The sequence below is a fragment of the Drosophila nasuta genome, chromosome 3 (genome assembly GCF_023558535.2).
Source record: "Drosophila nasuta strain 15112-1781.00 chromosome 3, ASM2355853v1, whole genome shotgun sequence".
NCBI classification, from domain to species: domain Eukaryota; kingdom Metazoa; phylum Arthropoda; class Insecta; order Diptera; family Drosophilidae; genus Drosophila; species Drosophila nasuta.
The window spans coordinates 5,526,258-5,553,610 of record NC_083457.1 but is presented as its reverse complement, the minus strand read 5'-3'; the positions used below and the strand labels follow the sequence as shown (position 1 = coordinate 5,553,610).

At 39.0% G+C, this 27,353-nt stretch overlaps 5 protein-coding genes across 7 annotated transcripts in view; 4 read left to right on the top strand and 1 right to left on the bottom strand.

Moving 5' to 3' along the window:
* LOC132790590 (uncharacterized) overlaps window positions 1–24,261 on the top strand; it is a 56,418-nt gene extending 32,157 nt beyond the window's left edge. Inside the window, exons 2-6 of the mRNA XM_060799166.1 lie at window positions 8,542–8,897; window positions 8,992–9,213; window positions 13,125–13,387; window positions 22,250–22,681; window positions 22,760–24,261. Coding sequence (XP_060655149.1) covers window positions 8,542–8,897; window positions 8,992–9,213; window positions 13,125–13,387; window positions 22,250–22,681; window positions 22,760–22,778 — 1,292 coding nt within the window. The 3' untranslated portion in view covers window positions 22,779–24,261. The remainder of the gene's footprint in view (window positions 1–8,541; window positions 8,898–8,991; window positions 9,214–13,124; window positions 13,388–22,249; window positions 22,682–22,759) is intronic.
* Window positions 16,112–16,629, top strand: LOC132792575 (uncharacterized). Its single transcript, XM_060801999.1, has 2 exons — window positions 16,112–16,304; window positions 16,363–16,629. Exons 1-2 carry the CDS (start codon window positions 16,181–16,183, stop codon window positions 16,416–16,418), a joined length of 180 nt encoding a protein of 59 aa, XP_060657982.1. The 5' UTR covers window positions 16,112–16,180; the 3' UTR covers window positions 16,419–16,629.
* On the top strand, window positions 17,258–19,230 carry LOC132789984 (protein hunchback). Its single transcript, XM_060798365.1, has 2 exons — window positions 17,258–17,615; window positions 17,670–19,230. The coding sequence occupies exon 2, from the start codon at window positions 17,948–17,950 to the stop codon at window positions 18,827–18,829; it is 882 nt and encodes a 293-aa protein (XP_060654348.1). The 5' UTR covers window positions 17,258–17,615; window positions 17,670–17,947; the 3' UTR covers window positions 18,830–19,230.
* Window positions 19,656–20,199, top strand: LOC132791191 (formin-A). Its single transcript, XM_060800025.1, has one exon. The coding sequence runs from the start codon at window positions 19,731–19,733 to the stop codon at window positions 20,061–20,063; it is 333 nt and encodes a 110-aa protein (XP_060656008.1). The 5' UTR covers window positions 19,656–19,730; the 3' UTR covers window positions 20,064–20,199.
* Window positions 24,262–24,276: 15 nt separating the features above from the next.
* On the bottom strand, window positions 24,277–27,219 carry LOC132790588 (uncharacterized). Of its 3 annotated transcripts, none has more exons than XM_060799163.1 (7): window positions 27,128–27,219; window positions 26,646–27,070; window positions 26,304–26,584; window positions 25,910–26,246; window positions 25,218–25,861; window positions 24,605–25,160; window positions 24,277–24,546 (listed from the first exon to the last, which is right to left on the bottom strand). In XM_060799163.1, exons 1-7 carry the CDS (start codon window positions 27,151–27,153, stop codon window positions 24,287–24,289), a joined length of 2,529 nt encoding a protein of 842 aa, XP_060655146.1. In that variant the 5' UTR covers window positions 27,154–27,219; the 3' UTR covers window positions 24,277–24,286. The 3 variants fall into 3 exon arrangements, with proteins under 3 accessions (XP_060655146.1, XP_060655147.1, XP_060655148.1); XM_060799164.1 differs by having other exon boundaries at window positions 25,218–25,852; XM_060799165.1 differs by having other exon boundaries at window positions 27,132–27,189.
* Between the last annotated feature and the right edge of the window lie 134 nt (window positions 27,220–27,353).

Here is a 27,353-nt window from a genome sequence, read left to right as displayed (position 1 = left end):
GGTATAGAAATGTTAATTTTCATACATACGCTAAGTTAAAGATGCTTAAGTCTACTACTTAAATTCTTCAATAACTTACAATGGAAATGATCGATTGCTACGCGAATTTACTTGCGTTGTCAAAGGAAACTTTGAACAAGTTCTTTCGAGTTTCTCTGCAATTTTATGTTATTTCTATATTCAAAGACATCAAAAACTACACCCAAAAAGTTGAAAGAACTTTCAAAGAAGTCTTGTGTGATGAAAGAGTGTGAGACATACTTTTATTTATTATAATATTACAAATGTCTTGCACATACTCTTGGTACTCGAATTGAGTTCACTATTTGAATTGCTGTCTGCAATTTGCTGCTGAAAGTAGGAAAAGCGTTTTCCATTGGCACTCGAAGTGGCCATTTCGATGCACTTAACAGCCAAACATTTTCTGAGGAGCCAATACATCAATCGATACGTATCTCTGCGCTCTTCGTTTCTTTTCGTTTCATTTCGATTCGGGGTTTTCTTGCTTTTATTGTACGTTTTATTTGTTTTACAATTTTCTTCAATTATTTTAATGCAACAAATATGTTGACGTATTCGCAGAGCACGTACGAGCAGCTCGCAAGAATTTGTGACTTTCAGGCCGAAGAACTTTTATGACTTTTACTTTTGCCACTTTACGACACACACACACACACACACAGCCCGAAACTGTGTCACTGCTGAGTTGGTGGTTGATGTTGGTGTTGCACAATGGAGGAGACGTCGCTGACTTGCCACAAGAAATCAATCAAAATTGCCGCAACAAATACGAAGAGAGACAATGAAGAGCGAAGGCAATGGAAAGTAAAGTAAAAATAACAAAAGGCGCTCTGCACGCGATGCTCATCAATTTGTGTGTCGTTGAAGCATGTCCTTGTATAAGTACGCTTCATACGTGATGCATGTACATGTGTGTGTATGAGGGTGTGTAGTTGTGTGATGTCTGTCTGGCTTTTGTGTTTGCCTAGTGCAATGCAAACAAAGGACAATGCCTGACGTGCCCTATAACTGTGAGCTAGCTGTATTTTTGTAACTCTCCGAGCTGCAGTCAACTGTCATTGCACCAGTCGCAGTAGTCCTAGCTCTTCGTTATGCTCTCCTGCCCGTCATTCCGTCCGTCTGTCCGCTTCCTTATCCTAAGCTTGTTGCTTGTGCCGACGTTGCCTTTGCAGCTAACACGACTGACACACTTTTCATGCTACAATAAGCCATTATAATGAATGTAACCAGAGAGTAAGCCAAAATACCAACACACACACACATTTTCCTGGCACTACAAAAAAAAAAAATGGAAATTCCACAGCCATGTTGGCTGCCTAATACTCTTTATGACTGATGCATTCGTACTAGCGCCATTTCATCCATCAAATAAGCGACAACTGTCAACTACTTTTTGCACTGAAAACTAGTTGCGAGTCGTGAAAATCCATAGATGAATGATTGCTTTTGCGTTTGAGATGCAACAAAGAACTCAATTTGAAATATTCTTGGGAAGAGAGTTTTATTTCTCCAATGCAATTGACGTTGATCAAATTGTCTTCTCCTCTGCTGTAGTTTTTAGAAAATTAAACAAAATAGTTTTAAACTGAACAATAATAAGAAAATTGTTTGTACTTAAGCTTGATTAAATGAACAAGTGCATTGGGCACGCGATAAACATCTTGACAATAGAGATTACTTAAGGAAAATCTGCTCAGTAGTTCAACATAGTATTATTGCTTACATCGTTGCTGTTGTGCGTAAGAAGATCAAATAATTGGCACAGACATTCACCTACAATGAGTCACATCACATGTGGGACATAAGATAAATGGCAGATGACACAAGGACAAAACTAGGCGGTTAGATAGGCAGTTAGATGGATTGTTAGACTCTTGTGTGGAGGGACGCACGGGACGGATGGGTGGACAAAAGGGGCTTAGCAACCCTCATTTGTCACGTGATTTTATAAACTGCAAATCTTAGGACAGGATTCAATGATGGTGTTGTTGCTGTTGTAGCTGTTGCTGTTGCCTTGTTATGTTGCTGGTCAATTTCATTTGTAATCCCTTTGAGCCTCGCATACACATGCACGTACACGCACACACACATGCACACACACGTCGATAGGTGGACAGAAGTGACAACTGTAATGCCAGCTTGTTTGTTTGTCTACATAATTGCCCTGGCTGATGGCTTTTTGGGTTTGTGTTCGACGGTGGGTGGAAAAGAGGGGAGAAGAGGATTAGACATCTCATTTGCCTAAATGCCGCATTGTTGGTCTTAGCCACAGTCCGAGCCTAAGCCAGACATGTAAACTTCGTGTGTAGGCTATTTGTTGCCTTCGCACACATTAATTATAAAAGATCCGGCCAAGCCGCAAAACTGCAGTTGGCCTTGCCAACTCTTGCATAAGTTTTTGGGCCATTAAAGTAATGGTTAGCACGATGTTTGAGTTGCCTACCAATTTGGGTGTAACACCGTAGAAAGTAGAAGATTGAACTGAATATCTGAATATCTTCACTGCCTGCTTTTCATACAAAAGAAAACAAAAAGAAAACTAGGTTGCACGTCAGAAACGTCATCAACTTGACATTTTATCCGATTCAGTGCTGCAGTTGCTTCGTGTGCCTGCAATTTGTTGGCAGACGGCGAACTGCCGCAGCAAATATGGCTTGAAATTACTATTAACAACAGCGTCCGCGTCCACCCTCGCCTCGAGGGTGATCCTCCCCCTGCCACCCGTCAACATTTGGGTTGCTTTATTGAGCGCATGAGAATTTCAACAGACATTTTCATTTCATTTCATTTCTTTTCTATTTTTTGCATGTGACATTTTGCATATGTGGCGTATGCGTAATGCGCACACAGGTCCTTTAAGCTCACACAGTGAACAGGGAACACACTCACAGAATACTCGACTGACTTGATATCTAGCAGGCGAGAGAGCATCAGAGTATGTGACAATGTCGGTGATTTCCAAATGCAGCGCACGAGTTTTGCATTTCAAATGGCTGCAAGGATTTCTGATTGTATTCCTGATGCTGACTTTCTCACTGCCTCTCGTTCTTTGTTTCTTCTTCTTCGCTTCTTTCCTACTTTTGCCGTTTTCTATCTTTTTCTATCTGTGCTTTAAAATTAAATCTGCTGCTTAAGTTACTTTGTAGGCGTTTCACTCACTCACTTTGAATTTGTAGTTGATGTAGATATATTACGCATACGCATCGTTACCCAAATAAGATTTGCAAACCGAAAATATTCATTAAGCAAATATTTTCTTATGAAATATGTCTGTCATTTGCTGTTTTTTTCAGACATTCACATTTAAATATACGTATTTATATACATCACGCATACGCCAGGTGTGCAATACTTAATGTAATGTATTTATAGCGTGCGCTCAGATTTCCCGTGCTCTATCTCTCTCTTTCTCTCTCTCTATTGCGTTCCCTATTAGTGTGTTAACTGACAAGCCAATTAAATTTGACATACATAATTAAGTGATATTGCGGCGCCCAAAGCAGTTGAAATATTAAGTGGGCAGGTGAATTGAATTTTTAATTAACATTGAATTGAATTTATTATTGCATTGTGTTTCCTCCCTCCTCTGTCCAGCCACGTGTCTACATGAAATCTAATAAGTTTTTGCCATTTATTAATTGCCAACTGTGCCCTTTTAATATGTAATGAAATCAATGGCTGCTGGATTATCTCGAAATTGCTCATAATCTTATTAAGTTGCTGGCAAAATAAGCAATTTGAAATTGTGAAATTAACTAATTATGTAACTCCATACAAGTATGACAATAACATATATAACCTTGTTGCTTTTTCTATTGAATAGCTTCATCAAACATTATTGTGAATTATGACATTATTAATTCATTTTAAATTCTTTTTCATTGTTATATTAACAAATAATAAAAAGCCTTCTTAAACTTACTTTTGATATATTAACAAATTAAAAATAGTGGCCAAATTAATGGTGTTGTTTTAAACACCTGATTTTATTTCTATAAATAATATTTTTGCAGCAAAATAAATATCAGATTTCATGGCCAAAGCAACTAATATAAACATATGTATATCTGTACATAAGAAATTTGCGAGTGCTAATAAAATAAATGATTATAGTTTCGTCTGTTATTGTATGTGCTGACAATGATGTATACAATCAGCTCATTTGGTAGACTTTGTTTGCATCTTCATCATTTGCTTAACATGTGCCTCAATAATTGCTGAAACAGTTTCTTCGCTTTTTGTAACCTCTCTCTATCATATGTGCTCACTTACTCGCTTTAGTCAATGCGTGAGCTTTGTTCTTAATGCGGTGCTATTAAAAACGAATTTATTGCCTATAATTAAAATTCGCATTGGCAAAAAATAAAGAAAATTCCATGGGATTCTTTTTTGTACGGAAATCGCTGGAAATCGAGCGTGACAGGCGCGCAAAAATTGTATGTAATTTATTTTTGCGCGGTTTAAATGAAACTGCATGAAAATGTTGGGGGCCAAGTGTGTCAGCTGTGCGTCACAATTTCAGCGAACTGGCCGAAAGTGTGTCATATTGCCACGCGTTTATTAATACCTGACTTTCAGGCGTGCGAAAAAGTCGCGACCGAGAACAGATTTGTGTGCCAATCAAACGGAAATTCATTCACTGATGGGCCACACAGACGATGATTCATACTAGGGAAGTTCAAAGAAACATTTATTTGTCTATTTTCCGATTAACGAAGGCAATTAAGTTAAACGAATGTATTATTCACGGCACTAAGTTTATTTATAAACAACCTAATCTTAATTTGTCAGTTCTCAGACTTTTGCTAATTTGTTGTGTTTCTTTTATTATATTTGATTTATTTTGAGGTAACTTTTGAAATAACCCTCGCGTAAACAGTTGGCATTTTGCCACAATGCATTTCCCGTTAACGATTCTCTTAATTCTTTTATTTTTGCTTTTTTTTTGTCAGTTTAGCAATTTTGTATTAATTTGTTGTTGCTATTACCGATTTTCAATTATGATATGGCCGTGGCTATGACTCGATTTGTGCAATGGCCTGCCCAGCAGCTTTCGCCGCACAACGCGACGTATGCGCAATGTAGTTTCATTTCGAGGCAAAGTGTAATTTATGGGCTATACGTGGAGCGCATTTATTACGTGGCCAGCGGTGCACGGAGCAGCAAACGTGGCAGGTTTTGGCTTTTAATGTGCATAATTAAGCATTAATTACACTCACGTCCTTTGGCCCCAGCCGCTCTCACTCTCTTGCTCTCTTTGGCTCCCCCGCACCACTCCGCTCCGTTCGCATTCTCAGCCGCTCTCTTTCATTGTTTGTTTTTACAACAGACATTTATCTCACTCCCAGACGGCAGAGATATGCCTCCTGCCAGTTGGCTCCCAGTGTGGTCGTTTAAGCGACGACCATTTGACCACCGCATCGGCAAACCATTTGCACAATTTAAGCATTTAATTGCAAATTTATTATGCTTATTTTGTGGCAACGCAATGGTCATTTCGTAATTGATTGACCTGAGCGCATTGCGCTGAAAGTGAATGTTGCCATATGCCCGCATAAGCAAATCGCCCAAACAGATGTGCATTTGTCATGGCATAATGACCTTCATTCATCTCACCAGGGGCTGCGTAGAAGACACATTGATAAATTGCCTTGGATGATTGCAATTCAGCATAAGGCAAAATAATATTGAATCGCAGTAACTTAGCTTGTGCAATTAGATCTGATTTTGAAGAATTGCGAGGTCAGCTATAAGTTGCTTCTGTCTTGTGCTGAATCCAAGCTACTTTATTTAACCTTCTTATAACCAAGAATGCGTTGAGGCACTCATCATATAATCTAATATAAAAAAACAAGAATTATATTTGATTATTGCCATCGGACAACTATAACACAAGTGACATATTGTGTAAGCAAAGTTGAGCAATTTTACTGAGAAGCCACTAAACAAAAAACTTTGGAAATGTAAAACATAATAGAAATAATATAAAAATCTTGGAAAGTTAGTTGTCCAATTAGTCTTGATTTTAAAGCTAAAACTGGCTTCAGTCTTGAGCAGAATTCTATTTTCTTTCATTTTTGCTTATGCAAAAGTTAAACAATTTCACTTAAGTGCCACTGAAACAAAGAATATAATAAAATGTTGCCTGGAATTTATTTCTATAATTTTTGTAAAAATATGTTAAGTAGTTTTCTGCTTTTTCTTGTGCTTGTCCTTGTCATAAGTTTATTATTTGCTCAGCTGATTTTGCGTATTTGTGAGCAACTTCTCAAGTACTTGGTATACTCTCTAGCGGATAGACAGTATTTGTGATTTAATATATAATTTTAAAGTAATCACCAAATCTACTTACGAAGTGACAATAAGACATCAATTCGAAGACATAGCAATCGCACTTGATTTGTTTAGTTTACTGTTCACTGGATTTGTAGATTATAGCTTTTTCATATTTTTTTCACAACCGCAATCTTTTTCTCAGTTTCATGTTTGCTCACTTCCTTCTTCTTTCTCTTGCTCACCCTGAAATAAAAAGTCATTTTCAAAGCCCATTGCCACAAGTAATTTAAAGCGTTTCGCTCCAATTCGCCTCTAGGCAGTGCGATGTCTTTTTTGGCTCAACGAAATCGTCACACGCCGCCGCAGTTGCTGCCTACAACATCTCCCATCTCCCATTTCCCATCCCCTCCTTCCGCTTGTGGACAGTGTACCACTTTCCACTCAGGCCACGCCTACCTTGGCACTGTCAGTGCAGCGCCTTTGAAGTTGTCCGCCTGCTGCTTTTTGCTCTCTTTTTCTCTCTGGCTCTCTGCGTTGTCGCTTCGCTTTTATTTGTCTTCAATTAACATTGCAACATGCCACTTGTGCCACTTTTCTGTGCTTTGTCTTGTTCCATTGGCTTTTTTTTATTTTGAGATATTTTCTTTGCGTTGGTTTTTCATTTTCTATAGCTGCCACACTGTGTCAGCTTATTTATTAGTTTTATTCTCGCTCTCTCTCTTTCTCTGTTGGACTGTCTCACTCTAACTTATTTTTAATTTACAAGTTTTTTATGCTTTGCTTTGACAACGCCCTGGCGACGACTAATGAAAACCTCGACTACAAAGCAAATTTTTTCCTTTTCAACTTTGCGCTTTTATGCAACGCCGCTGGCTTCCCCTCCTCCCCCCAGGCCAAAATCAACAGAAACAGCAAAAGATAGTATGGGATGGAGGGGGATTGAGAGGGGGAGAGGAAAGCAAACTGTGACCAACCTGGGTCGAAACTATGTCAAATGCAATATTATTATTTATGCTTTGACTCTTTATTTTCCTTGGCTTATTTGCCTTGCACTTTGTGTAATTGACAAGTTTGTTGCATACTTTTGGGGCGCTTGCCAATTATCGAAAATGGCTTCGCTTGGCTGTAGCTAAAGTTGTATAATGTATTTGAGATTGAGATTAAGGAATGACTCTAATTTTGTATATTTGCGCGCTCAATTAAATTAACTTCGAACGCTGCAAAGAAGCATGCTTTAAGTTTTTATGATTTAAATACTATACACCTAAATATTTTAATTAGGATATTTTTAACAAAGTGTTTAAATATTAAATCAAAGAAATTTGATTAGGAATTTGTATAATTTTTAAGATTCAGAAACTGTAAAAAAAATATTTGCAATTGAGGGTTACTTTAAGGTTTTCATTATATTATTTTTAAAAATGTAAAAGTATTCATAGCTGACTATGTAACTGTAAATAAATAAAGAGATTTAAAATGAATTTAATTTGAAGTAAACGATAAAATACACTACATTATTCTTCTGAATTGATATTTAAAATTAGATCAAATTAACTAAATGCTGATTATTGAAATTATTTAGTATTTTGCATTTCATCTAATTTATAATAATTGTATTCTAATGTTCAGCCTTCAATTCGGCAAATCGATTAGAAACCTGTTCTCTTAGTTTTTCTGTTCTTAGCGATTTTATCTTGTATTGTATATACAGCGTATAATTAATTTAATTAACTTAATGAACTCTCAAATTAAATGCATTTCTATCTTCAGTAAAAGTCACTTATATGTATCACACATGAAGTTTTTTTTACTCTTATACTTTTTTTTATATAAAAGTAATATCAGCATCACACTGCGTATACTTAATATTATATGCAATTTACTTGTATCTCAAATGGAATGCATTTCTACCTTCAGTTAAAGTGAGTAAGACTCACCATTTTGGCAAATCCTTTGGGTATATTCTTTTGTTTTTATCGTAAAACTATAATGATCATCTCACTGCGTATACTTAATCTAGCATTTAAGCCGAAATCAGCGTTTAAGGCCCATCCAAAGCGGTGTGTTGACGGCAAATGCAAATGTTTGCACAATTTCGCGCATTGTTTTTTGCATATTTGCCGTAGCAGAGCAGTAGCATTGCAATTGCAATTGCGATTGCAATTGCAGCTGCTCAGTTGAAGGTGTTGTTGTAAAGCTCATTAAATGTTAATGACTCTCATTCTGTCCTCGTCTCACCCACAGGTCGCACACACAATGCCAACTATGCGCTCTACCACATCGGACAGCCAGCCACGGCGGGCGTCAAACAATTTGCAGAGACGGGCAAAACGGAGCAGCTGGACAGCAATGCTGGTGAGCAGCAGCAGCAGACGATGCAGGCGGCGGGTCAGGCACACACACAGAAGCAGCAACCATCGCAAGGATTTGCCAGCGGAACGGAGCGGAGCGTATTCGATGAGTTCACCATGCCGGCAATTCAGTTGGGCGCAGGTCGAAGTGAGGCCAAAGTGTTTGTCGACAGTAATCACAGCTTGGTATCGCTAATGACGCGCATTGTCCCATCGCCGGATTGGTTTATAGGCGTCGACTCGTTTGAGGTAAGGCAACAGCAGTTGAACGAAAAAAGGGCAAACGCCGCAAACAGAAATCAATGACCATTTTCCTATTTGGCCTTTTTGTTATGTGCTACAGCTCTGCGTTGGCGGCTCATGGATTGATACGGTCACCGTTGAATTGGATCCACTTGATGCGGGCACCGACAACGGCTTCACCTTTACCGCACCCAATTGGCCAACGGCACCGCAGGGTGTCATCTATCGCATCACCTCACGCTATCCTGCCCATCCGGCTGGCAGTTTCTATTACCCGAAGAGCAAGCGTTTGCCTCCTATCGCCACATTTCAGTTCATCAAGGTAAGCTCTCTATCTCTCTCTCTTCTCATTCTTTTGACTCTTGAAAATATGCTTAAACAAGTTAATTAACTGCAAATTAGCAGTCAAAATGTTGCCCCTCCCCCTGCTACCATTTACAGCCCTAATGACTTTTCATGTGGCTCGCAACTCCGTAAAAAAATCAAAGTGCTAATGAGCCATTAGCATTACAATGGCGTCAAACATGTGTAACGCCAGTGCGTGTGAGGTTTGGTTTGCTGTGAGTCTGTGTGTGTGTGTGTGTATGTGTGTGTAAGCTGGGGTATATTCCCATATAAATCAGCTGCCACAAACCGCGCAGCTGCCATTGATGCAAAAAAAATGAAACGGATTTAAACAGAAAAGACTAAATGTGAAAAGAGAGGAAACAATGTTAATTATTGTACATTAAAATTATATGCTTGCTGCAAGCTCTTGCGAATTAGCCAAAAGTCAGAAGATAAATGAAATAATTAAACTAAATGCGCAATGCATGCGACACCAAAGAGATATATAGTAGATAGGATGAGAGAGAATGAAAATGAGCAAGGCTGGGCTGCATTAAAATACATAATAATTATGTGAGGTTCCACGAAATTTAGTAGCTCTCTAATTGAAACAAATTTAAAGTCGCCGAAATGTTTTAAAAATATTTAAACAGGAAGTGGAATGAATCAAATGAAATATTTTCAACTCGACATTGGCTTAATGGATAATTTGCCAAGCAGAGTATAAAATAGATGCATTTATTTTCAATTAAATAGTGCTTAAAATATCCAGTCTAGCGCAGAAATGAATGAACAAAAATCTTATATTCATAATTGCTAAATCTAATTTAAATCGAAAACTTACTCAAATGACAATAATTTCATGATATCACTATATATACAAATTGATTTTTAAATGTAATTTTTTTTCAAATTATTTGGGTCGAATAAATTTGACACTATACATAAAAATAATAATAGTGAGAATATTAAATACGCAGATAAGACTCCCTGATAAAAAATATTTCTTTTTTGTTAGTTTTAGTAATGTTATTTTTTTTCTTATTTACTTTCAATCTTTATTTTGTTTTAAAAAGTGTTTTATTGAGGTCGTATACATTTCTTTTCTTGCTGAATATAGCTTTTGAAAAAATAATTATTTTGAATAGTAACCAGACGGTACTTTGATTTCAGATACATAAGTGTTAGAATGAATAAGATTAGAATGTCATTTTATTAGAGAGCATAATTTATATTAATTTCAAAAATGATATCCGGGTACAAATACTGTAATTATTGTTAGATTTTCGATGCAATTATCTTTGGTTTTGAGAAAGAAAACAATTAAAAAAAACTATTTTGGCAATCATGAAAATTTTATAATGTTATTAGTGAGCAGAATTTATGGTAGATTGATTTCAGAGAAGACTGACAATTAGAATACTAAATATGCCTTAAGTGTGCAATAAATTATGGATAAGGCGCAGTTACATTATCTGGGCAACGTTATCTAGGTTTGCCATTACCATTAAAGGCACAAAGCATTACTTGTCGACGTCATATTACGTTATCCATGGGTCTCGACCTTTATAAGCGCCAATCCATTAGCTGGCACAAATCGTGAACGTGAACGTGAAACATTTCAGCACAATGGTAATGCAAAATTTGCTAAGGACCTTACCAGAAAAGACCTCTACTCAATGGGAGCAGCAGCGGCAAAAGTAGAAGCTGCCAATGAAACTGCCTCCACACACACACACACAAAGGCATTGTAATTATATTGCTGGACGTACGATGTTCAGAAAGTGCGGCACTTACACTCACAATACAGGGGCCCCTCCCACTGTTCCCGTGATCCATCCATTCCTTCACCCGCATCCCCAAAGCTTCTGCTAACCATTGCCGTAGCCGCTCATCAAAATTGCTTTTATGTGTGGCCGAGAGACGCACATAAAATTTACGCCCAACGCTTCTGGCAGATGTTTCAACTGCGTTTGCATAGTTTAGTTGCCGGTGGGCAGTTTTCTGGGGGCAGGGATGGTGGATAGAGGAATAGGCGTGGCACACCCATACACACACACACTCGGTACGTGTGGTCATTATTCTTTATTTGTTGGCCCAGCTCAGATGCTAGCCGAGCGCTTTAGTTCAGCTCGTCTTGTTCGTCTTCTCATTTTATTGGCTCCTGTTGTTATTGTTGTTGCCATTGTTGTTATAGTAACGCCTTTTTGACACTACTAATTCTAGTTTTATTTCGTTTGGGAGCGAAAGCGGACATTGGGGAAGAAAGTCCTAAAAATGTCTACTCCTTTTAGTTCACTTTCCAGGAGCATAAACCATTTCTTGACAGCTTTGTTCACTTTTATTTTTAGCTGGGAAAAATATTTGTGCGTAATAAACTGAGAAAATACGTAGCTCATTATTTCTGTTTTTAAAAAAGATTATAAATATCATTATTTTGTTTTTAATTTTTCGTTCATAAAATATATGAATCCCCAACTGTGAAATAATTTATCTACTATTCAACTTTTCGGATTAATAATCGGAGCCGTGTTTCTTTAAAATAGTATAATAAAATAAAAATAATTAGTATATAGTATATGGAAATCATATTGTATTTAATTTTTTAGTTTTATTATTTTATTTATTATAAAAATGCAATATTTTTCTAACTGATAGTGTAACCGTTTATTCGTTGTAACAAGTATGGTTAACTGCTTCGCCTTAGATTTGGCTACTTTTGTTTATGACCAACGAAATGGAAAGTTATTTACTTAGGAGAATGTTCGTCTGCTTTCTTTTATGGCCAAGACATGTGGAGCAGGCCAAGCCCTAAGTAGTTATGTAACTAAAAGAAGTCAGCCAACTTGACTAGCTATGTGTGCTGTGCTGTGCGATATGTTTGGGTAATTATGTGTTGATTTGTTTGGGCATTAAATTCTTAAATTTGCTTTTAAGTGAAATGCCAGAAATTGTTGTGTGCCATTTGGCGCATGAAATCACGGATTGGTATGGAATTTTTGTGGGCACAGACGGGTCCAGGGCAGCTGTGAGTTTCGAGAGTTGAGAGTGAGGTTCTGGTTGTGGATCCGGGTTTCTGTAATCCACAAGGAATTTCACAGTATTTCTCTTGTTGTTATTCGAGGATTATGTGTACACGTAAGTGTGTGTGTTTGTGTGATTGAGAGAGTGTGCGTGTTTATTTCAATGCCACAAAAGCAACACGCGGCCGCTGTCGACGCATTTGCGAATGAAGCTTCCAAAGGTAGCCCTGCGATAAGCCTAAAACCCAAAGCCAGGCAAAAACAAGGCCAGCAACGCGGCAACGTGGCAATAACAATGCGAGGGGCGCTTGGCATAAGTATAGAAAATGACAGCAGCCCAAACAAATAAATTAAAATGCGCGACAGCGCGCCAACAAAAGTTTTTTTCTCGCTCTGCTATGCTTCCGTACCTAGTCGCTGTCACAGAAGGTCCTCTCTATCTCCCTCTCTTTCGCTTTTTGTGCTGCTATCTCACTCATCCATTCAATCCCCCCCCCTTCAGCAGCATACCTGGACTATGCGAGTGAATGGTTGTGAAGCCCAGTGTCTGTGTCAATATTTGCCACAAATTGAAATTAGCAGCGCGTTAGGCGCACCTGTACTCACACTTATACTCACTCTCACACTTATACTCACACTCACACTCACACTCATTGCTTCTGCTCATGGTTATTCAGCAGCTGTGTGTGAATAGCTAGGAGCATTTGCTTTGCTTATGCCATGCACATAATCCGCGTAAATTAATATGCTGTACACACACATATTTGTGCAAGCACATAGTCACATGTGCCAGTGTGTATGAGTGAGGATGTGTGTGTGTGTGTTAGTAGTGTCTCTAACATTTGCTCTGCCCAGTCTCTAACAATCTCCTTCCCATTTGCAGCTGAAGGAGTACGAGCTGAGCGAGGTATTCAACATTGCCGAGGATGATCGCAAATATGAAATGGTCCAGACCCAAACACACCTGGATGCCGAGCACAATCACGTCGAGATGAATAACGAGCTGTCCGCAAGCATTGAGCGAGAGCGACAGAGAGAGCGAGATGGCGACAGAGATGGACAGACACCGCAACAGCTGCAGCTGCAACAATACGATGAGGAGCGACAACGCATACGCTCCCAGTTGCTGGCCAAAATGAATCCCATGTGAGTTGACAACATATTCCAGTCATACATTAAATATCGTCTTTGTATACTTAAGTTTATCGAACCAAAACGATTCCGAATATATGAATACACGGTAATGGAGGTCTGCAGCTGAAAGTTTTCATTAGGTTTTATGAATAATTACACATTGGTTTAGTCAAGCTAATAATAGATGTAATTAGCAGCATGAAGCATTAATCAATATTCATTCGATTGCCATTAATTACAGGCTACCGAAATAAACATGTAATAAATAAATAAGTGTGCTCGAATGTCAGATACCCTTTAAGATAATAGAAACGCAATATCGTATTACTGTTAAAGTATATCAACTTAATACTAAATTATAACAAAGGAATATTTCGTATATCTATATATATATATCTATCTAATGTATATCAAATATGCAGGATTGCCCCTTTAATAAAGGGAAGACGGAGTGGAAAAGTATTGAAGTATATTTCGTAAATATACTAATATACCATAGAATTAAAAATATCAGAGATTATACCAACCTAAACAAATTAAGTCTAAACCAATTAAGTCTTGATGACTGAGCCCTTTTTTGCTATACAATATTATCTTGAACTACTTCTAAGATATCTATCGCAACGGAAATCATAAAGACAGTAGTTATTATTCTGCGTTCGCTTATTTCCTATACCCTTGTGGTATAAGGATATAAACACGATTGACATGCAATTATAATTTTAGCTTGTAGCTGTCACTAGACTTAAATACACCATAGTTCATTATACACTCTCTTTCAGAATAACAATTAATCCAAAAATAAGTAAAATGATTTATTATCAAGGGAAAGAGAGTGCAGGACGCACACCAAATGTGCTCCTCACCCTTATAACCTCTCTAAATTAATTCCATTTCCTGAATCAACTGCACATAGAAAGTAGAGCAGTGTGTGGCAATGTGTTGCAGCTGAGGCCTTCACTCAATGGCAGCAAGCAGGTAGATATCAATTTGCCATACTTAACATACGAGTAGAGCGTCAGGTGTTGCTGCTTAGATGAGAGAAGTACTTTCAACACATTCGAAGCAGCTGGCTGAAAGAAAGCCAAAGTAAAAAGAAGAAGAAAAAAATGAGGAAAACATGCAAGCAGCAAGCACACATTGCAGCCCATTACCCCACTTTATGTAAAGGTGGATTGCAAGATGGCTGACTGAGTGGCAGAGATCGTGGCACGTAGCTGGCTAATGCTGCATCTTTAAAAAGCTCGCCCCAAAAGTGAAAAGAGAGAGAGAAAGAGACTGAGCGAAAGAGAAAGAATAAATAGAAAAGACAGCGAAGAAAGGAAATCCAACTCCAATGTCGGGCAATGTCCTCGACGTGCACAAGCGCAAACTACAACTAATCCAGTGCCAGGCTACAGCTACAGCTACAGCCACAGCATCAGCTCCAGCTACATTGCCGTCAACATCTCCGTGCCACGCCCATTTGCGTGCTACTTGGAGTGGATTTTTGGCACCATGGGCACTGGTAACCTGCATATTTAATGACAAACTCGGGGCGAGGGCGGCACACGTACGTGTTTGAGTGCCAAGAAGCGAAATCCAAAATCCATGTAAGAACTCAGCCAGGCAACTGGCTAAAAGTGCCCCCTGCGCCTGCATGCGAGGGAGGCACGGCGGGAGTTAAAAAAAAAACAATTGGCAAGCTGACAAGAGCGCCAACAGCTAACCGAAACCAATGCCAACACTTGCTCGGACGGTGTAATTACTTGCAATCTTATCAATGCCCTCATGCTCTACCTATAAAAGCCAAAGCACCTGCCTCGCCTGCTCTGTCAGTGCAGTTACAGCACACTCAACCTACAGACAACATGCCGTATAGTTTGCGCTGCCAGCGATAATATCATTTGCTGCTCTGGTCTTCACATTTAACATGGCAAAGCATCAACTACTACGACAACAACAACAACTGATACAACAACAACAACTTCTACGACAACAGCAACAACTTTTATGCCGACAACATCGACTGCAACGGCAGTCATAAATATTGCAAAGTTTTAGTCGATTAAGAGCATAATAATTGCACCTCAATGCGTTGTATAAACCTATATGAAAAACAATTAAGAAAGGTAGATATACTTGGTATATTAATATACTAGTACTCTCAAAATATACCATAGAGTACAGAATATACCAGATTGTTAAGCAAAGCTAAGGTCCAATTGCAGTAACTCTTTTTTCTTAAATAACTCCATTTTTATCTGACCGCAACCAAAAATCGTAAATACGAGTATAATATAACGTTGGCTATTCGATCTCTTTCGATGTGTGGTGCTATAAATAGACGTGGAAAATAACGATAATAAAATTGATCTGCGTGTAAAAATACCAATTGCTGTCGGACAAAAATTTGGCTATATGTATCTTAAAGTCTCTGAGATCTAACATTTCATATTGTATGTATACCATACATAAGCACTTTAATTGTATTTTTATAGTGTTCCACTATTTTTTTTCATTTAATACCTTATTCATAAGATGGTGATCTCATATATTAAAAATATTGTTAAAATAAAGCAGATTTAAGGTAAACAAATGAGAATGAATTTTAAGCCCAATTATATGTTTCAAGTTCTAAGTAAATAAAATTCAAGTTTTATGCAGAGCCTAGAGCTAGAAAACCAAGTTGAACAGTGTAATTACTTGCAATCTTATCAATGCCTTAAATTTTTGGCTATAAAAATCAAAGCACCTCCTGGACAGCTCTATCAGTGCAGCCACAACAGACTCAATCGACAGACAATACGCCGTATAGTACGAAACATGTTCGCGTTGCCCGCAATAATCACACTTACTGCCCTCAACTCAACATGCAACATGCCGCAGCAGCAACAGCAGCCAAGACAACAACTCCAACTGCAACAGCAGCAACAAAATATAAAAAAACGTGAGCTTCGTGACTTTAAAGAATTGGATGGAATTTAAAATATTTATATCACTTGCAGAGCAAAAAAAAGTTAAGCGTCAACCGAAAACAAAAGAAGTTTCGCCAAAACAATGAAAATTGCATACACATTCCACCAAGATCAATTCAATTTCAATTATAATTATATTATTAAAGGAATTATAATTATACCACAATGCGTTTCAATATAAAAAAAAAGCGCTCGGAGAAAGAAATGAACAGGAAGGAATTTCACCTTTCACCTAGCTATGCTAATGGATAAATTTAATAACATGCAATATTGGATTTTTAAAGAGAATAAAAGCTAGCGAGTTTTTATTAAATTTATTATTCATTTAGCGATGTTTTCATTATAAAAGAATAAAATAACATAACAAACATTCAAAGTGATAAAATGAAAAGAGAATTTCGCGTTGATTTAGTGTTTCTCTAATATATTTATTTTGCTATACTACTTTCTTGTTTAATAGCAGAACTAGGACAGTACTTTTGTGGCCCCTAAAATCGATAAAAATATATCATTTAAATAAAGTTCTCAATTATAAATATACTATTCAAATGTACTTTATTGTTTGTTTGTGATAAATAGTTGATGATTCGTTGATGACATAGTTTTGGTATAATTAATATACCATATGATGTAAATCAAGGGCATCGTCTAGTTAAGCACACTTGACTGAAGCTGTCTCTCTTATTTTACATACTTTGTACGTGTATGCGAAAGTAACCTTTTGAACTACTATTAAACTAACAAATACTTCATACATTTTTATTAAAATTAACTTAATTGGAATTTTTGGAACCAAACCAACTTTCGTTGGAAATTATTTGTACATAATAATATAAATTTGTGAAGAAATTAATTTCAAACATATTTGAATTTGAAATACACGATATTGTTTATTTACAAAAGGCTTTTTCTGGAAGTCTCTTTTCGATTGTCGAGTTTTTGGGAAGTACTTCAATGTTATCTAAATGATTCATTTTGAACTATGTCAATAGCCCTAGTATTATTTACGAAGCCATGACCACAGTCGAGTTTAAATTGTATCCGAGTAGGGGACATGTGTGATTAATTATCTATACTATCTTATCATTGGGTGGTCTATGCTGATTATAAAAGAAAGTTGAATTCCTGACAATACCCACAGTAAAGTAAACTGTGTCCAGACAACAACACCTCACAACAAAACGACAACATGTCGGTGCCTCCAGCAACTCTTGTAATTATTGGCGCGGCAGCAACCAATAACGAAAGACAAAGGCGAAGGGAAAGACAAATGCAACAGAGCAGTAAGCAATAATTGAATTCGCATTATGCGTATACATAATTAATACAAATTGCAGAAACGAAAGTCAAGCCACAACCGAAGACAAAAGAAGAAGAATGCAAACAATCCCAACAAAAACAGTCGCAATCGCCCGAAGACAAGTCAAATATTTGCAAAATCAGTTAGTTATGCGTTTATATCTAATCAGTAGAGATTTGTGGCATGAAAATATATTTACTATGACACAAGCATTGTCTATAAATTGAATGGGTCGAAACAAATACATTTTAGTTAAGTGTCGCAACTAAAACGCAGTTGAGGCCGCGAGAAGAATTAAACGAAATAAACGAGAAAATGCAAAGGACGGCAACAACGACAACCATTGAGGAAATTAGCTCAACTGAAACGATAAATGTTGCAACGATAAGCGAAACGATAGGCATCACAACAATTGAGACAACTCCGACGCCGGCTGAGCGGCAACCTCATCATCATCTTCGTCATCATGGGCACTTACAAAGGGAAGAGAACGAAACGACTTTAGTTATAACTGATGTTAGCGACGATGCTACTCTCATCATAGAGACTGACACAGAACAACCACAAGACAGGCATCAGCATCGTCATCATCATCATCATCATCATCGTCACAAGCATCACGCTAAAGAGAAGCAAACAGTATCGCAACCACTAGATCCACTCGAGCCGCCGCCGCCACCGTTGCCCACATCGTCGCCACCCTATCTGACCCCCACCGAGGAGCTAACGGAGGTTGTGTGGCAAACGGACTTGGATCTGCCGCCACAGGCGTCAGAAGCCATATTACCTGCCCCTCTCCCCACAATCAGTTCGCAGCCAGTTGATGAAGCCACACTGCCTACGCCTCCGGTTTATCAGTGGCAGCCTACGATGCCGGCGACAGCAGCAACAACAGCAACAGCAGCAGCCACTGTACCAACAACGACAACAGCAAAAACAACAGCACCTCAACCAATAGTTGTGTGCCAAACGGAGCTCATCATCGAAGAGCCTACTCAGATCGCATCGCCTCCACTTCCACCTCCACCTCCAGCAACAACAGCAGCAGCAGTAGCAGCAACTGAATTGGTCCTCGTTGGCACCGTTTCTGTCGAAGCCACTGACAAACCTAAAGAGCGAAAGAGCTACAGAGTCAGCACCGATTTGGCGGCGCCACCGCAAGAGCCAAGGAAACGTTGCTGTTGCATTATTGCCTAAGTGCTGCGAGGCATTGAAAATATTCCGTTTAAGACTTCATTTATAAATGCGAATGACAGTCAAATGGAAAGAGCATATCTTAGCATTTTAAGCATAAACATAAAATAATGCTGACCTGAAGTTGTAACTTTGATATAAAATATATATACTCGTACCTATGAATATTAATTCTGAAGATGTCTTTAGTTGTCATGCCACTTTTCAATTGTTACTCTGAATGCTAAATGTCTAAATGTAGAAAGATGTTGTTTAACTATTTTTAAATTTCTCACTTTCTCCTGAATCATGTCAACTTTTCCCTTGAACATACCAAAATTGGAATATCAAAAAAGTTATTTAAGTTACAGTGCTTTAAAAATTAGTAGAAAACTTATATGATAACTTAAAAAAATAAATAAAATAGACAAATGAAATGGCATAACTTTCTAATTTTTCGCAGTGTGGCTTTCTTCATGCCATCAGATCTATAGAGAAACAAAAGGCAAAGCTTTAAGTAGTATAATTTAAAAATAAAGAAGAGAAATATTAAACTGTATTCTAGGTTTCTAACTTGATACTACAGTTAGTATTGGAGGCATGCCTCAAAGAGTTCGCTTGCTACTCGTAGCAATGCACACTCATCGTCTACCCATGACAAAGCTACCTTATCAGCATGTGAACTTAAGCTACCGCCTACAACGGGCTTATCTTATCGCTAATGATCGGAGGGTGAGGGGAACTTCTGCTGGCTTCCAATGTTGCAAACAAAATCACCGTCGTCGCTGACAAGACGTAATTGATAATTAATTAGAGGCCGCCACTTGAGGGTAACTCCAAAGCGAATGACCACATCGATAAAACACTTGACGGCAGTCAGTCAACAGCCAGAAGCCGTTGAATATCACTCGAGAAGGAGCGTGCGATGCCTCCACCTCCAAGACACGGGGGCTACGGGCCCGGTCCTGTCATGCGAGGACCTCCTCCTGGACCTGGCTTTCGTCCCGGACCCAACATCAATGTGGGTGTCAATATTGGAGGACCACGTCCCCCGCCCATTGGCGTGGGCATTGGCATAGCACCGCCGCCGGTCATCATTGGCGCACCGCCAGTCGTCATCGGCGCTGCCCCACCGCCAGTTATAGTGGAAACATTTCCACCTCCTCGTCCTCCAGTCATAGTCGAGACAATCGGACCGCCGCGACCGGTTGCAACTGTCTATACACAGCCGGAAGTCTGTTGTTGTGTCATTCAATAAAGACGGATGTCTTCTTGTGTCTGCGTGTGTGTGTGAATAAGACAATATATTCCATAAGATATATATTTGTATCTGAATCTTAAACATGTATCTACTTTTTGACTGTGAATAAATTTGTTAAGTTTTGTGAGCGCAATTTTTATTTTTAATTTTCAATTTGAATAGTGTCATCAAAGGAAATATTTAATTTGCCGCTGATAATAATTTAAACATTTTGAGTGATTGGTTAAACTATGCTTACAACTATTAAAAAATAACTAGTGAGACAACAACTAATGGAAAGTTACAATCGAAAGTACTTTACTACTCCGGCACATAAATTAATCAATGTCACAAATTTAAATAAAAATGTTGACTCTAGACTGTGATTATGTTTGTTTTGTTTGAAATTCGAGGTACGAAATAATGAGTATCAAGAGTAGCAAGGTATAATTTACTTTAATTGTGCTACATAATTGCGGCACAAAATTTACTTAGAAATATCAATATCCCTTCACAACTAATATAGTACTTTTAAAAGACCTAAATCAATATAGTCTTTAAGCGAGTTCGATATTGACTACAATAAAGTAACTTGTATGCTGCATACTTCTGCACAAATTCAAATTTCGCATAAAATTACATTTACTGAATACATTTTGATGCGCTTTTCTAACGGTAATTGCCCCGAGCATGATGAACACAAATTGTTGCTAATAACTGCCACCAATACACACACAAATACACATAGACAGCCGCACTCACACATGTGAGCACAGGACACATTTCATTCTTGCTTCAGAAAAAAAAAACAACGAAATGTTTGTAATTTCAATTTAAGAATTTTCTTCATTATTTTCGTTAGGGAGTCGGCAGCCTTTTGCGTTTGCTGCTGGCAACGCTTTTCCACGCATTCGACGCTTTTGAGGCTTTCACGTCTGGCGACTCATTCGAGTCTTTAGTCTCGCTCCGCGTTTTCAATATTTTCGCCAATTTACTCGGCATTTTTCGGTCGCTGCCTTTGCCTCTTGATTTCGCTCCATCGTCTCGTTCCATGTTTTTTTCTCTTTTGCTTTCTTTTATTATTATTATTATTATTTGCGCGATTTTGCACGGTGTACGTGGGGAGGGGACATGGGTATGCAAATAAACGAAAAGTGCAGGAAACAAAACACGGAAGTCGGCCCGGAAGGAAGGAAGGAAAATGGCGGCGGCACAGCAAATGTTGCTTCTACCTCCGATTCTGGAGGTTTCTGAAGAGCACATCCAGCAAACACACATATACCTACATACTGGATAACTGCAAAAGGCAAATTTAAATTGAAATTGTCTACAGCTGACGTGCTGAAATAAGTAACATGCTCTGCCGGAGAACACCTTTTGCTACAGCCAACGTGGCGTATGTGTAATCTTTCTATACGTGTGTGTGCGCGTATTAAGGAAGGAAAATCGTGCTTGTTATGGAGCGATTTATGTTGTGAGCTATTTAACAAAATCATAAAGCAATTCAATTGATTCCAAAAATAAATTATCTTCAAGAAATATTACATTTATGTAAAAAAAAATTATATTGAAATAAATTTCATATTAATACCGTACTACAATAACTATATATCAATAAAAGAAAACGTTTTTTTCAGAAATAAGAAACATTCACAATATTAGTTTTTTGTTCATAAATAAAACAAGTAAGAAAGCAACAGTCGAGTGGGACTGTGAAACAAACGTTATTCATTTTCACTAAAAGCAACACAATGTGGTATTTTTCCTAAAATAAACTGAAAAAAAATATAAAATATAATGCTATATAAATATACTAAAAAATACTAACATATACCAACTGATATATTTGGTGTATCGATATACAATTACTTTAAAAATATACAGAAGTGCAAAATACATATGACAAATTGTCAACCAAATTAGTTATAATCCACTTCTACACTATGTGTTAGCATGAATACAAAATAAGAAATATTTGTTCCCTTGTTTGCTCCCAAATTCGCTTTAAGTAAGTCACAATGTAAGAAGCTGATTACGCTAAAACTTACAACTTAGTAACTGTCAAACTTTGACGATGTTTTTAATTAGGTTTACTTAAAGCAGTTGTTATATTTAGAATTGTATAATTAATTAAATTCATTTCTCTGCGCAAAGTCTCAATATTTATACAGACAACAATATTTGTTTATTTTACTGTTCCACAGCTACAACAACAGCCAACAACCGCCATCAGCGGTGGTCAGCGTAGTGCCGAAGAATGATAAGCATGCGCTGATGCAGAGCATTGCCAACAGCTACAGGCGCACGGATGTGGGCAATGACAAGAACAACAACAACACCAACTACCCGGCCCAAGTTCCGGCAAAGGACATTGCTGCAGCTGCTGTTGCTGTTGCTGCTCCAACACGACGTCGGTCGGGGTCGAGAATGGCGTCGAAGCGGCGTCGCGACTGTCGCGTGAGCCACTGGTCGGAGTGGACGGCCTGCAGCAAGAGCTGCGGCATTGGTGAGATGCATCGATATCGCAAAGTCATCAAACACGGCAAGAGGGGTGGGCGACCATGTCCGGCACTGCAGCAGTCCAAATGGTGCGGCACCGAGCGCAATTGTCATGGGCCTCAGAGCTATTTTAATTGGTAAGTTGCAATCATGCTCATGCCACGTATTCTCAGTAATTGTCAAATATGCATTTAATTTTCGGAAAATGTCTGCAGGTCCGATTCCGATACATGAACACGCTATGCTGGACCAAGCGATATATAAATATAATTTTAATTTAAGGCGTAAGAATTGCTTTTTGTGTGGAAAAAGAAAAACAGTAGAAACGAGAGACAGAGAGAGGAAGAGGGAGAACCCCCCACAACGGAGAGAACCAGGCGGAGACCTCAGCAGCTGCAGATCGATTTTAATTTAAATTTAAATTTAGATTACGATACGAAATTGAAATTGAATTGAACAAAATTTTAAAATGCACGCAAATGCAGACAACCAAAAGTTTGAAACTAACTAAAATTGAAAGAAAAAGCAAAACTTAATAATCATGAAAATTGCATATGAAACCGAAGACTACTGACAATATTAAAAAACAAAATGGATTTAAAAAACATATGCTGAACTGCTTCGAGTTCCACATTGGAAAGCATTCGATGAGTGAAATATTTCGAATCGGTATCAATCGTGGAATTTGAAGCAGCTCTGAAACACAATTTTGGCTAATGAAGAACATTTTAAGTTGTTCTTTTGAGTTGCTTAAGCTAATTTTAATGTATAAATCAAGCAGAAATTTCTGAGTACATGTGTCATATATAAAAGAAATGCGAAAAACCAAAAAAATTACTATTTAGTAGTCGTACAAATTTAAGATGCAAGCGAGTACGAGAGCGCTTTAATAAAATGCGCTACCAATTTTTTATGGGAACTATCTAAACTATATACCCTATAAAATTAATAATTTCACAAATTTGGAAAATCGAATTCAAAAATGATGCCAACAGTAGAGTTTTATTTTGAAATCTAAATATTTTTTATTTTTGTGCTACATCGGAAGTTTTAATATTTTTTTTTAGAATAGCCATTTTTTTAAATTGCTCTCGTATGTATAAGTATATTAACTGAATCAAAGAAATAAAAAAAAACAAGCGTGAAAATTTGCGTAACCAAACAAGGAAAACAACCCAAACCAAAAAGAAAACGTCGCACTCACACTCGAAACTATTGGTTGAAGAGTGTGTGGAGGGCAGCAATTAAGCTAACATTAGATGTAAACTAAGTTAATTATACTTAACAGATTGCAATAAAAGTAAAAGAACAACTATAACAATAACAGCAAGAGCAACAGTTAATTACATTTTACTTTAAAAAGTGTCTACAAGTTCAATTTGAGCTCGGGCAAAGTTTAGCAGCCAAAAAGTTTGACAGTCATATGACCACAAAGTAGAAAGTCGCTTTGATTTTACAATTTCACGGTTAGACAAGCAAACAGTTTGAGGAGAACACAGTTTGAGAGTAGTTGACAGTTGTAGAGGCACTCGGCTTGAGCAGTCTTTGACATACCAAATGTAAAATAAAGAAAGAACGCAAATCGCAAACAAATTAGTCATTAAAACAATTATGATGTAATGAAATAATGAACAACTGCAAGTGCATAAGACATTTTGTAAAATAAATCAACAGAAAAATAACAAACCAATAAAAATCAATGCATCGTAAACTGTAATCGCAACGAAATACTTCAATCACATTCAAATCCTCTTTCGATACTCCCGATATATAATCCAAGTAGGCAAAATAAGCTTCAACAGTCCCGAGATGGTAATGCAGAGTCCGGCAAAGGCAAATGGTGCCACATAGCCACCAGTTTTGCTGACCAACAGCCCCCCAAAAGTGGTGCCAATAAAGACGCCCAGACCCATCGCCAATGCCGTGATGCCAAAAGCATTGGTCAGTTTGGAGAGGCCCAAATAGCGAACATAGATGAGAGCTCTCAGTGTGGCAAAGACAGCTGAGAAGCGTATAATTAGAGAAGAGGTAATCACCAGGAGATAGCAACCGCTGCTTACCTGGTGCTACACCATATAGCAACCCGTAGGCAAACTGAAACCAGACCAAGTCGCTGCCATAGAAGGCGCTAACAAAGACCATAATGCCGCCAAGCATCATGCCACCTCCGCAGATGTAATTCGTCCAGTTCCTCAATTTGTAGGCCACAAAACCGCAGACGATCCGCATCAGAAAGCTGGTGGCGCCAATTGCAGGTCCAATCCATTGGGCATACTTCAGCGGTATGGTGGTGCGTTCCTTGGAGTACACAAAGGGTATATTGAAGCCCATGGGATAGAGGAATGCGGAGGTTAGTAGCACACGAAACTCAAAGGTCCTCAAGAGATGCATATCAAAGAGACGATTCATTGCCTTCATTGCCTTAGTGCGCACCCAACCTCTCTTCTTGTCCTTGCGTGGCTTCTTGTGTCGCTGCCCTTGTGTATGCGAGGTGGGAGTGGGTACGGGAGAAGAAGCGCCAGCCTGTGATGTGCCATCCGAGTCGGGTAACACCACCGAATCATCGGTGCTGTCGTAGTCGTGGATGTTGTGCAAGCCATAGGCAATTCTTTGAAGCTGCAAGCACCATTCACACATGAGAGATGAGAAAACGAATATATTTTGTACACTCACATGAGCTTGAGAACCAACTAACTCCAGTTCCTTGCCCTCGAACTGCTCGACACTATGGGGCGTCGTGTAGTCGGCAGGACCTGTGTAGAAGAGATCCTCCCGTTGCATGGGATCGGCACGTACAACATAGTTGCGTTCGGAGCGCTCATCCTCCGATTGGGCATGTCGATGATGTTGGCCTCTGACTGGCTTCTTCCTGAAGCATGGCAAGCAACGGCTTGCCCAACGGCGACAGCGTCCTTGCTGCTGGGGAGGTTCGTAGTTCTCAAGCACAGCGTGTGATCTCCTCGAGGAGACGTCGTCAACCAGAAAATTGTGTACGTAGAAATTGCCATAATACTCATTCGAACTAGATGTCGTCAAGTGGTCATTATGCAGAAAACCCACGGGAGTGGGAGCCACCTCCAGATAAGCTAGGGCCATGAACGTAATAAGCAGTATGAGAATGACTTGGAATCGGATCGTGTTCCGCCAGCCAAACTTCACCACAAGCAGACTATTGGCGATGGAGAAGAGAAAAATACCAGCGCCAGCTCCAGAGCACGAGAAGCCACTGGCGATGGGTCGATACCGCTCAAAGTAATAGCCAATGATGAGCTGTGAGCTCACCCAAATCATGCTAAGTCCAGGACCACCTGTAGAAACTGAGACATTTGTAGTTACGTTGCAATGTCATAAGATTTGTAACCTACCAATGATGCTGTAGAATATGATCATCAGGGGCAGATTGGGACAAAAGCTGGCCAGTAGTATGGATGCGGCTGAGATGATGACGCCGAGCAAAGCCACCGGACGAAAGCCATAACTATTGATGAGGGCACTGGAGAATGCGCCACCCATGAAATAGCAGCCAATTTGTATACTGCCCACGAGAATAACCTGAGCACTGCTCACATTGAACTCCTCGCTGATGTAGGGCAGCAAAATACCAATGGAGAACACAATGCCATCGACTATGAGCTGGGCCAGAAAACTGAGGACCAACACCAGCCAACCGTAGCCACCATCTGGAGGTATTGACATATAAATCTACAATTGAAGCGGAGTTAGAAGTCATCATGAGTAATTCAACATCATCGCGCTTACGAATGCCATGCCCGATGCCAATTTGTAGCCTTGGGGGTGATTCGCTTGGGGATTATTGGGATCCGTTGTTTCGCTGGTGTACAGAAGCACGGATCCGCTGCTGCTTAAGTCGCCACTGCTGATTTCGGTGCGCAACACAGTTTGCGATGTATCCGACATTGGAAGATCCGATTCCAAGGAGTTGAGCATTCTTTCCGGTGAGTTTGTGTCCTTCGCGAATGTCACTTGCTTCTCGACCGAATCGTCTGAATCATATGGATGAGCAGGCTGTATTCTGTGTCCTGCAAAAGCAAAGGCAATCGTATTCAACTTTATAACCCATGAACTCGACATGAAACATACTTTTCTTAAACACTTTGACCACCTTTGTGGTGAGCGGTTCGTCCAGGTCATAGGGATCCGAGTTGCTGGACTTCCAGCTGGATGGACGATTCTCGTTGCCAGACGCACCTATGGAGTGCTCAGTTCCTGTGCGTTGCGAGACGGTTCCCACCTGTGCATCTCGCTTTATTACTGTCGACTGTGCATCCAAAAGTATTATCGGCATTTGCTGTTGTAGCACTTCCTCTCCATTTGCCTGCTGTTCGTCGTCGTCGTTGTAGTCGTCATCGTCATCAATGCTCGCTGTTGTCAATGTGGAATCGAAAGTTAATCGCCGGCTCGCTGGCTGCCGTACGATGTCAACGGAGGATCTTTGGGGCACCAAGGTAGTGTTACTATCCTCGCTCGTTGTTCTGCGCTCCTCATCCCGAGGCGATGACATTCGACTACGTGTGCAGCTTGTGGTTAGCTGTTGGCTCTCACTTCTACCAATACACACTTACCTACCCTGGCTAGGTTTTCGACTCATTTTTCGTTTTGGGTCATGCTGACATTTTTCTCAAATCTCTCTTTTTCCTCACTCTCTATCTGTCTGTCTGTCACTCCATGTGGTTGCCGCACCCAATCCAAGTCTTAATGTCAATGGCAGCCCGTTAACTTTCAGCATGCGACAGTCATGAGTTAGTTCCACTTTCGGTGGCAGTTGCACTTGCAGCTGCCTGCTAGATA

Coding starts and splice junctions, on each gene's coding strand:
- LOC132791191 (XM_060800025.1), top strand. CDS start 19,731: ATGCCTCCACCTCCAAGACACGGGGGCTACGGGCCCGGTCCTGTCATG.
- LOC132789984 (XM_060798365.1), top strand. CDS start 17,948: ATGCAAAGGACGGCAACAACGACAACCATTGAGGAAATTAGCTCAACT.
- LOC132790588 (XM_060799163.1), bottom strand. CDS start 27,153: ATGAGTCGAAAACCTAGCCAGGGTAG. Junction 27,071..27,127: donor CGAAAACCTAGCCAGGGTAG/GTAAGTGTGTAT, acceptor CTGCACACGTAG/TCGAATGTCATCGCCTCGGG. Junction 24,547..24,604: donor GCTATATGGTGTAGCACCAG/GTAAGCAGCGGT, acceptor TACGCTTCTCAG/CTGTCTTTGCCACACTGAGA.
- LOC132792575 (XM_060801999.1), top strand. CDS start 16,181: ATGTTCGCGTTGCCCGCAATAATCACACTTACTGCCCTCAACTCAACA. Junction 16,305..16,362: donor GCAACAAAATATAAAAAAAC/GTGAGCTTCGTG, acceptor TATCACTTGCAG/AGCAAAAAAAAGTTAAGCGT.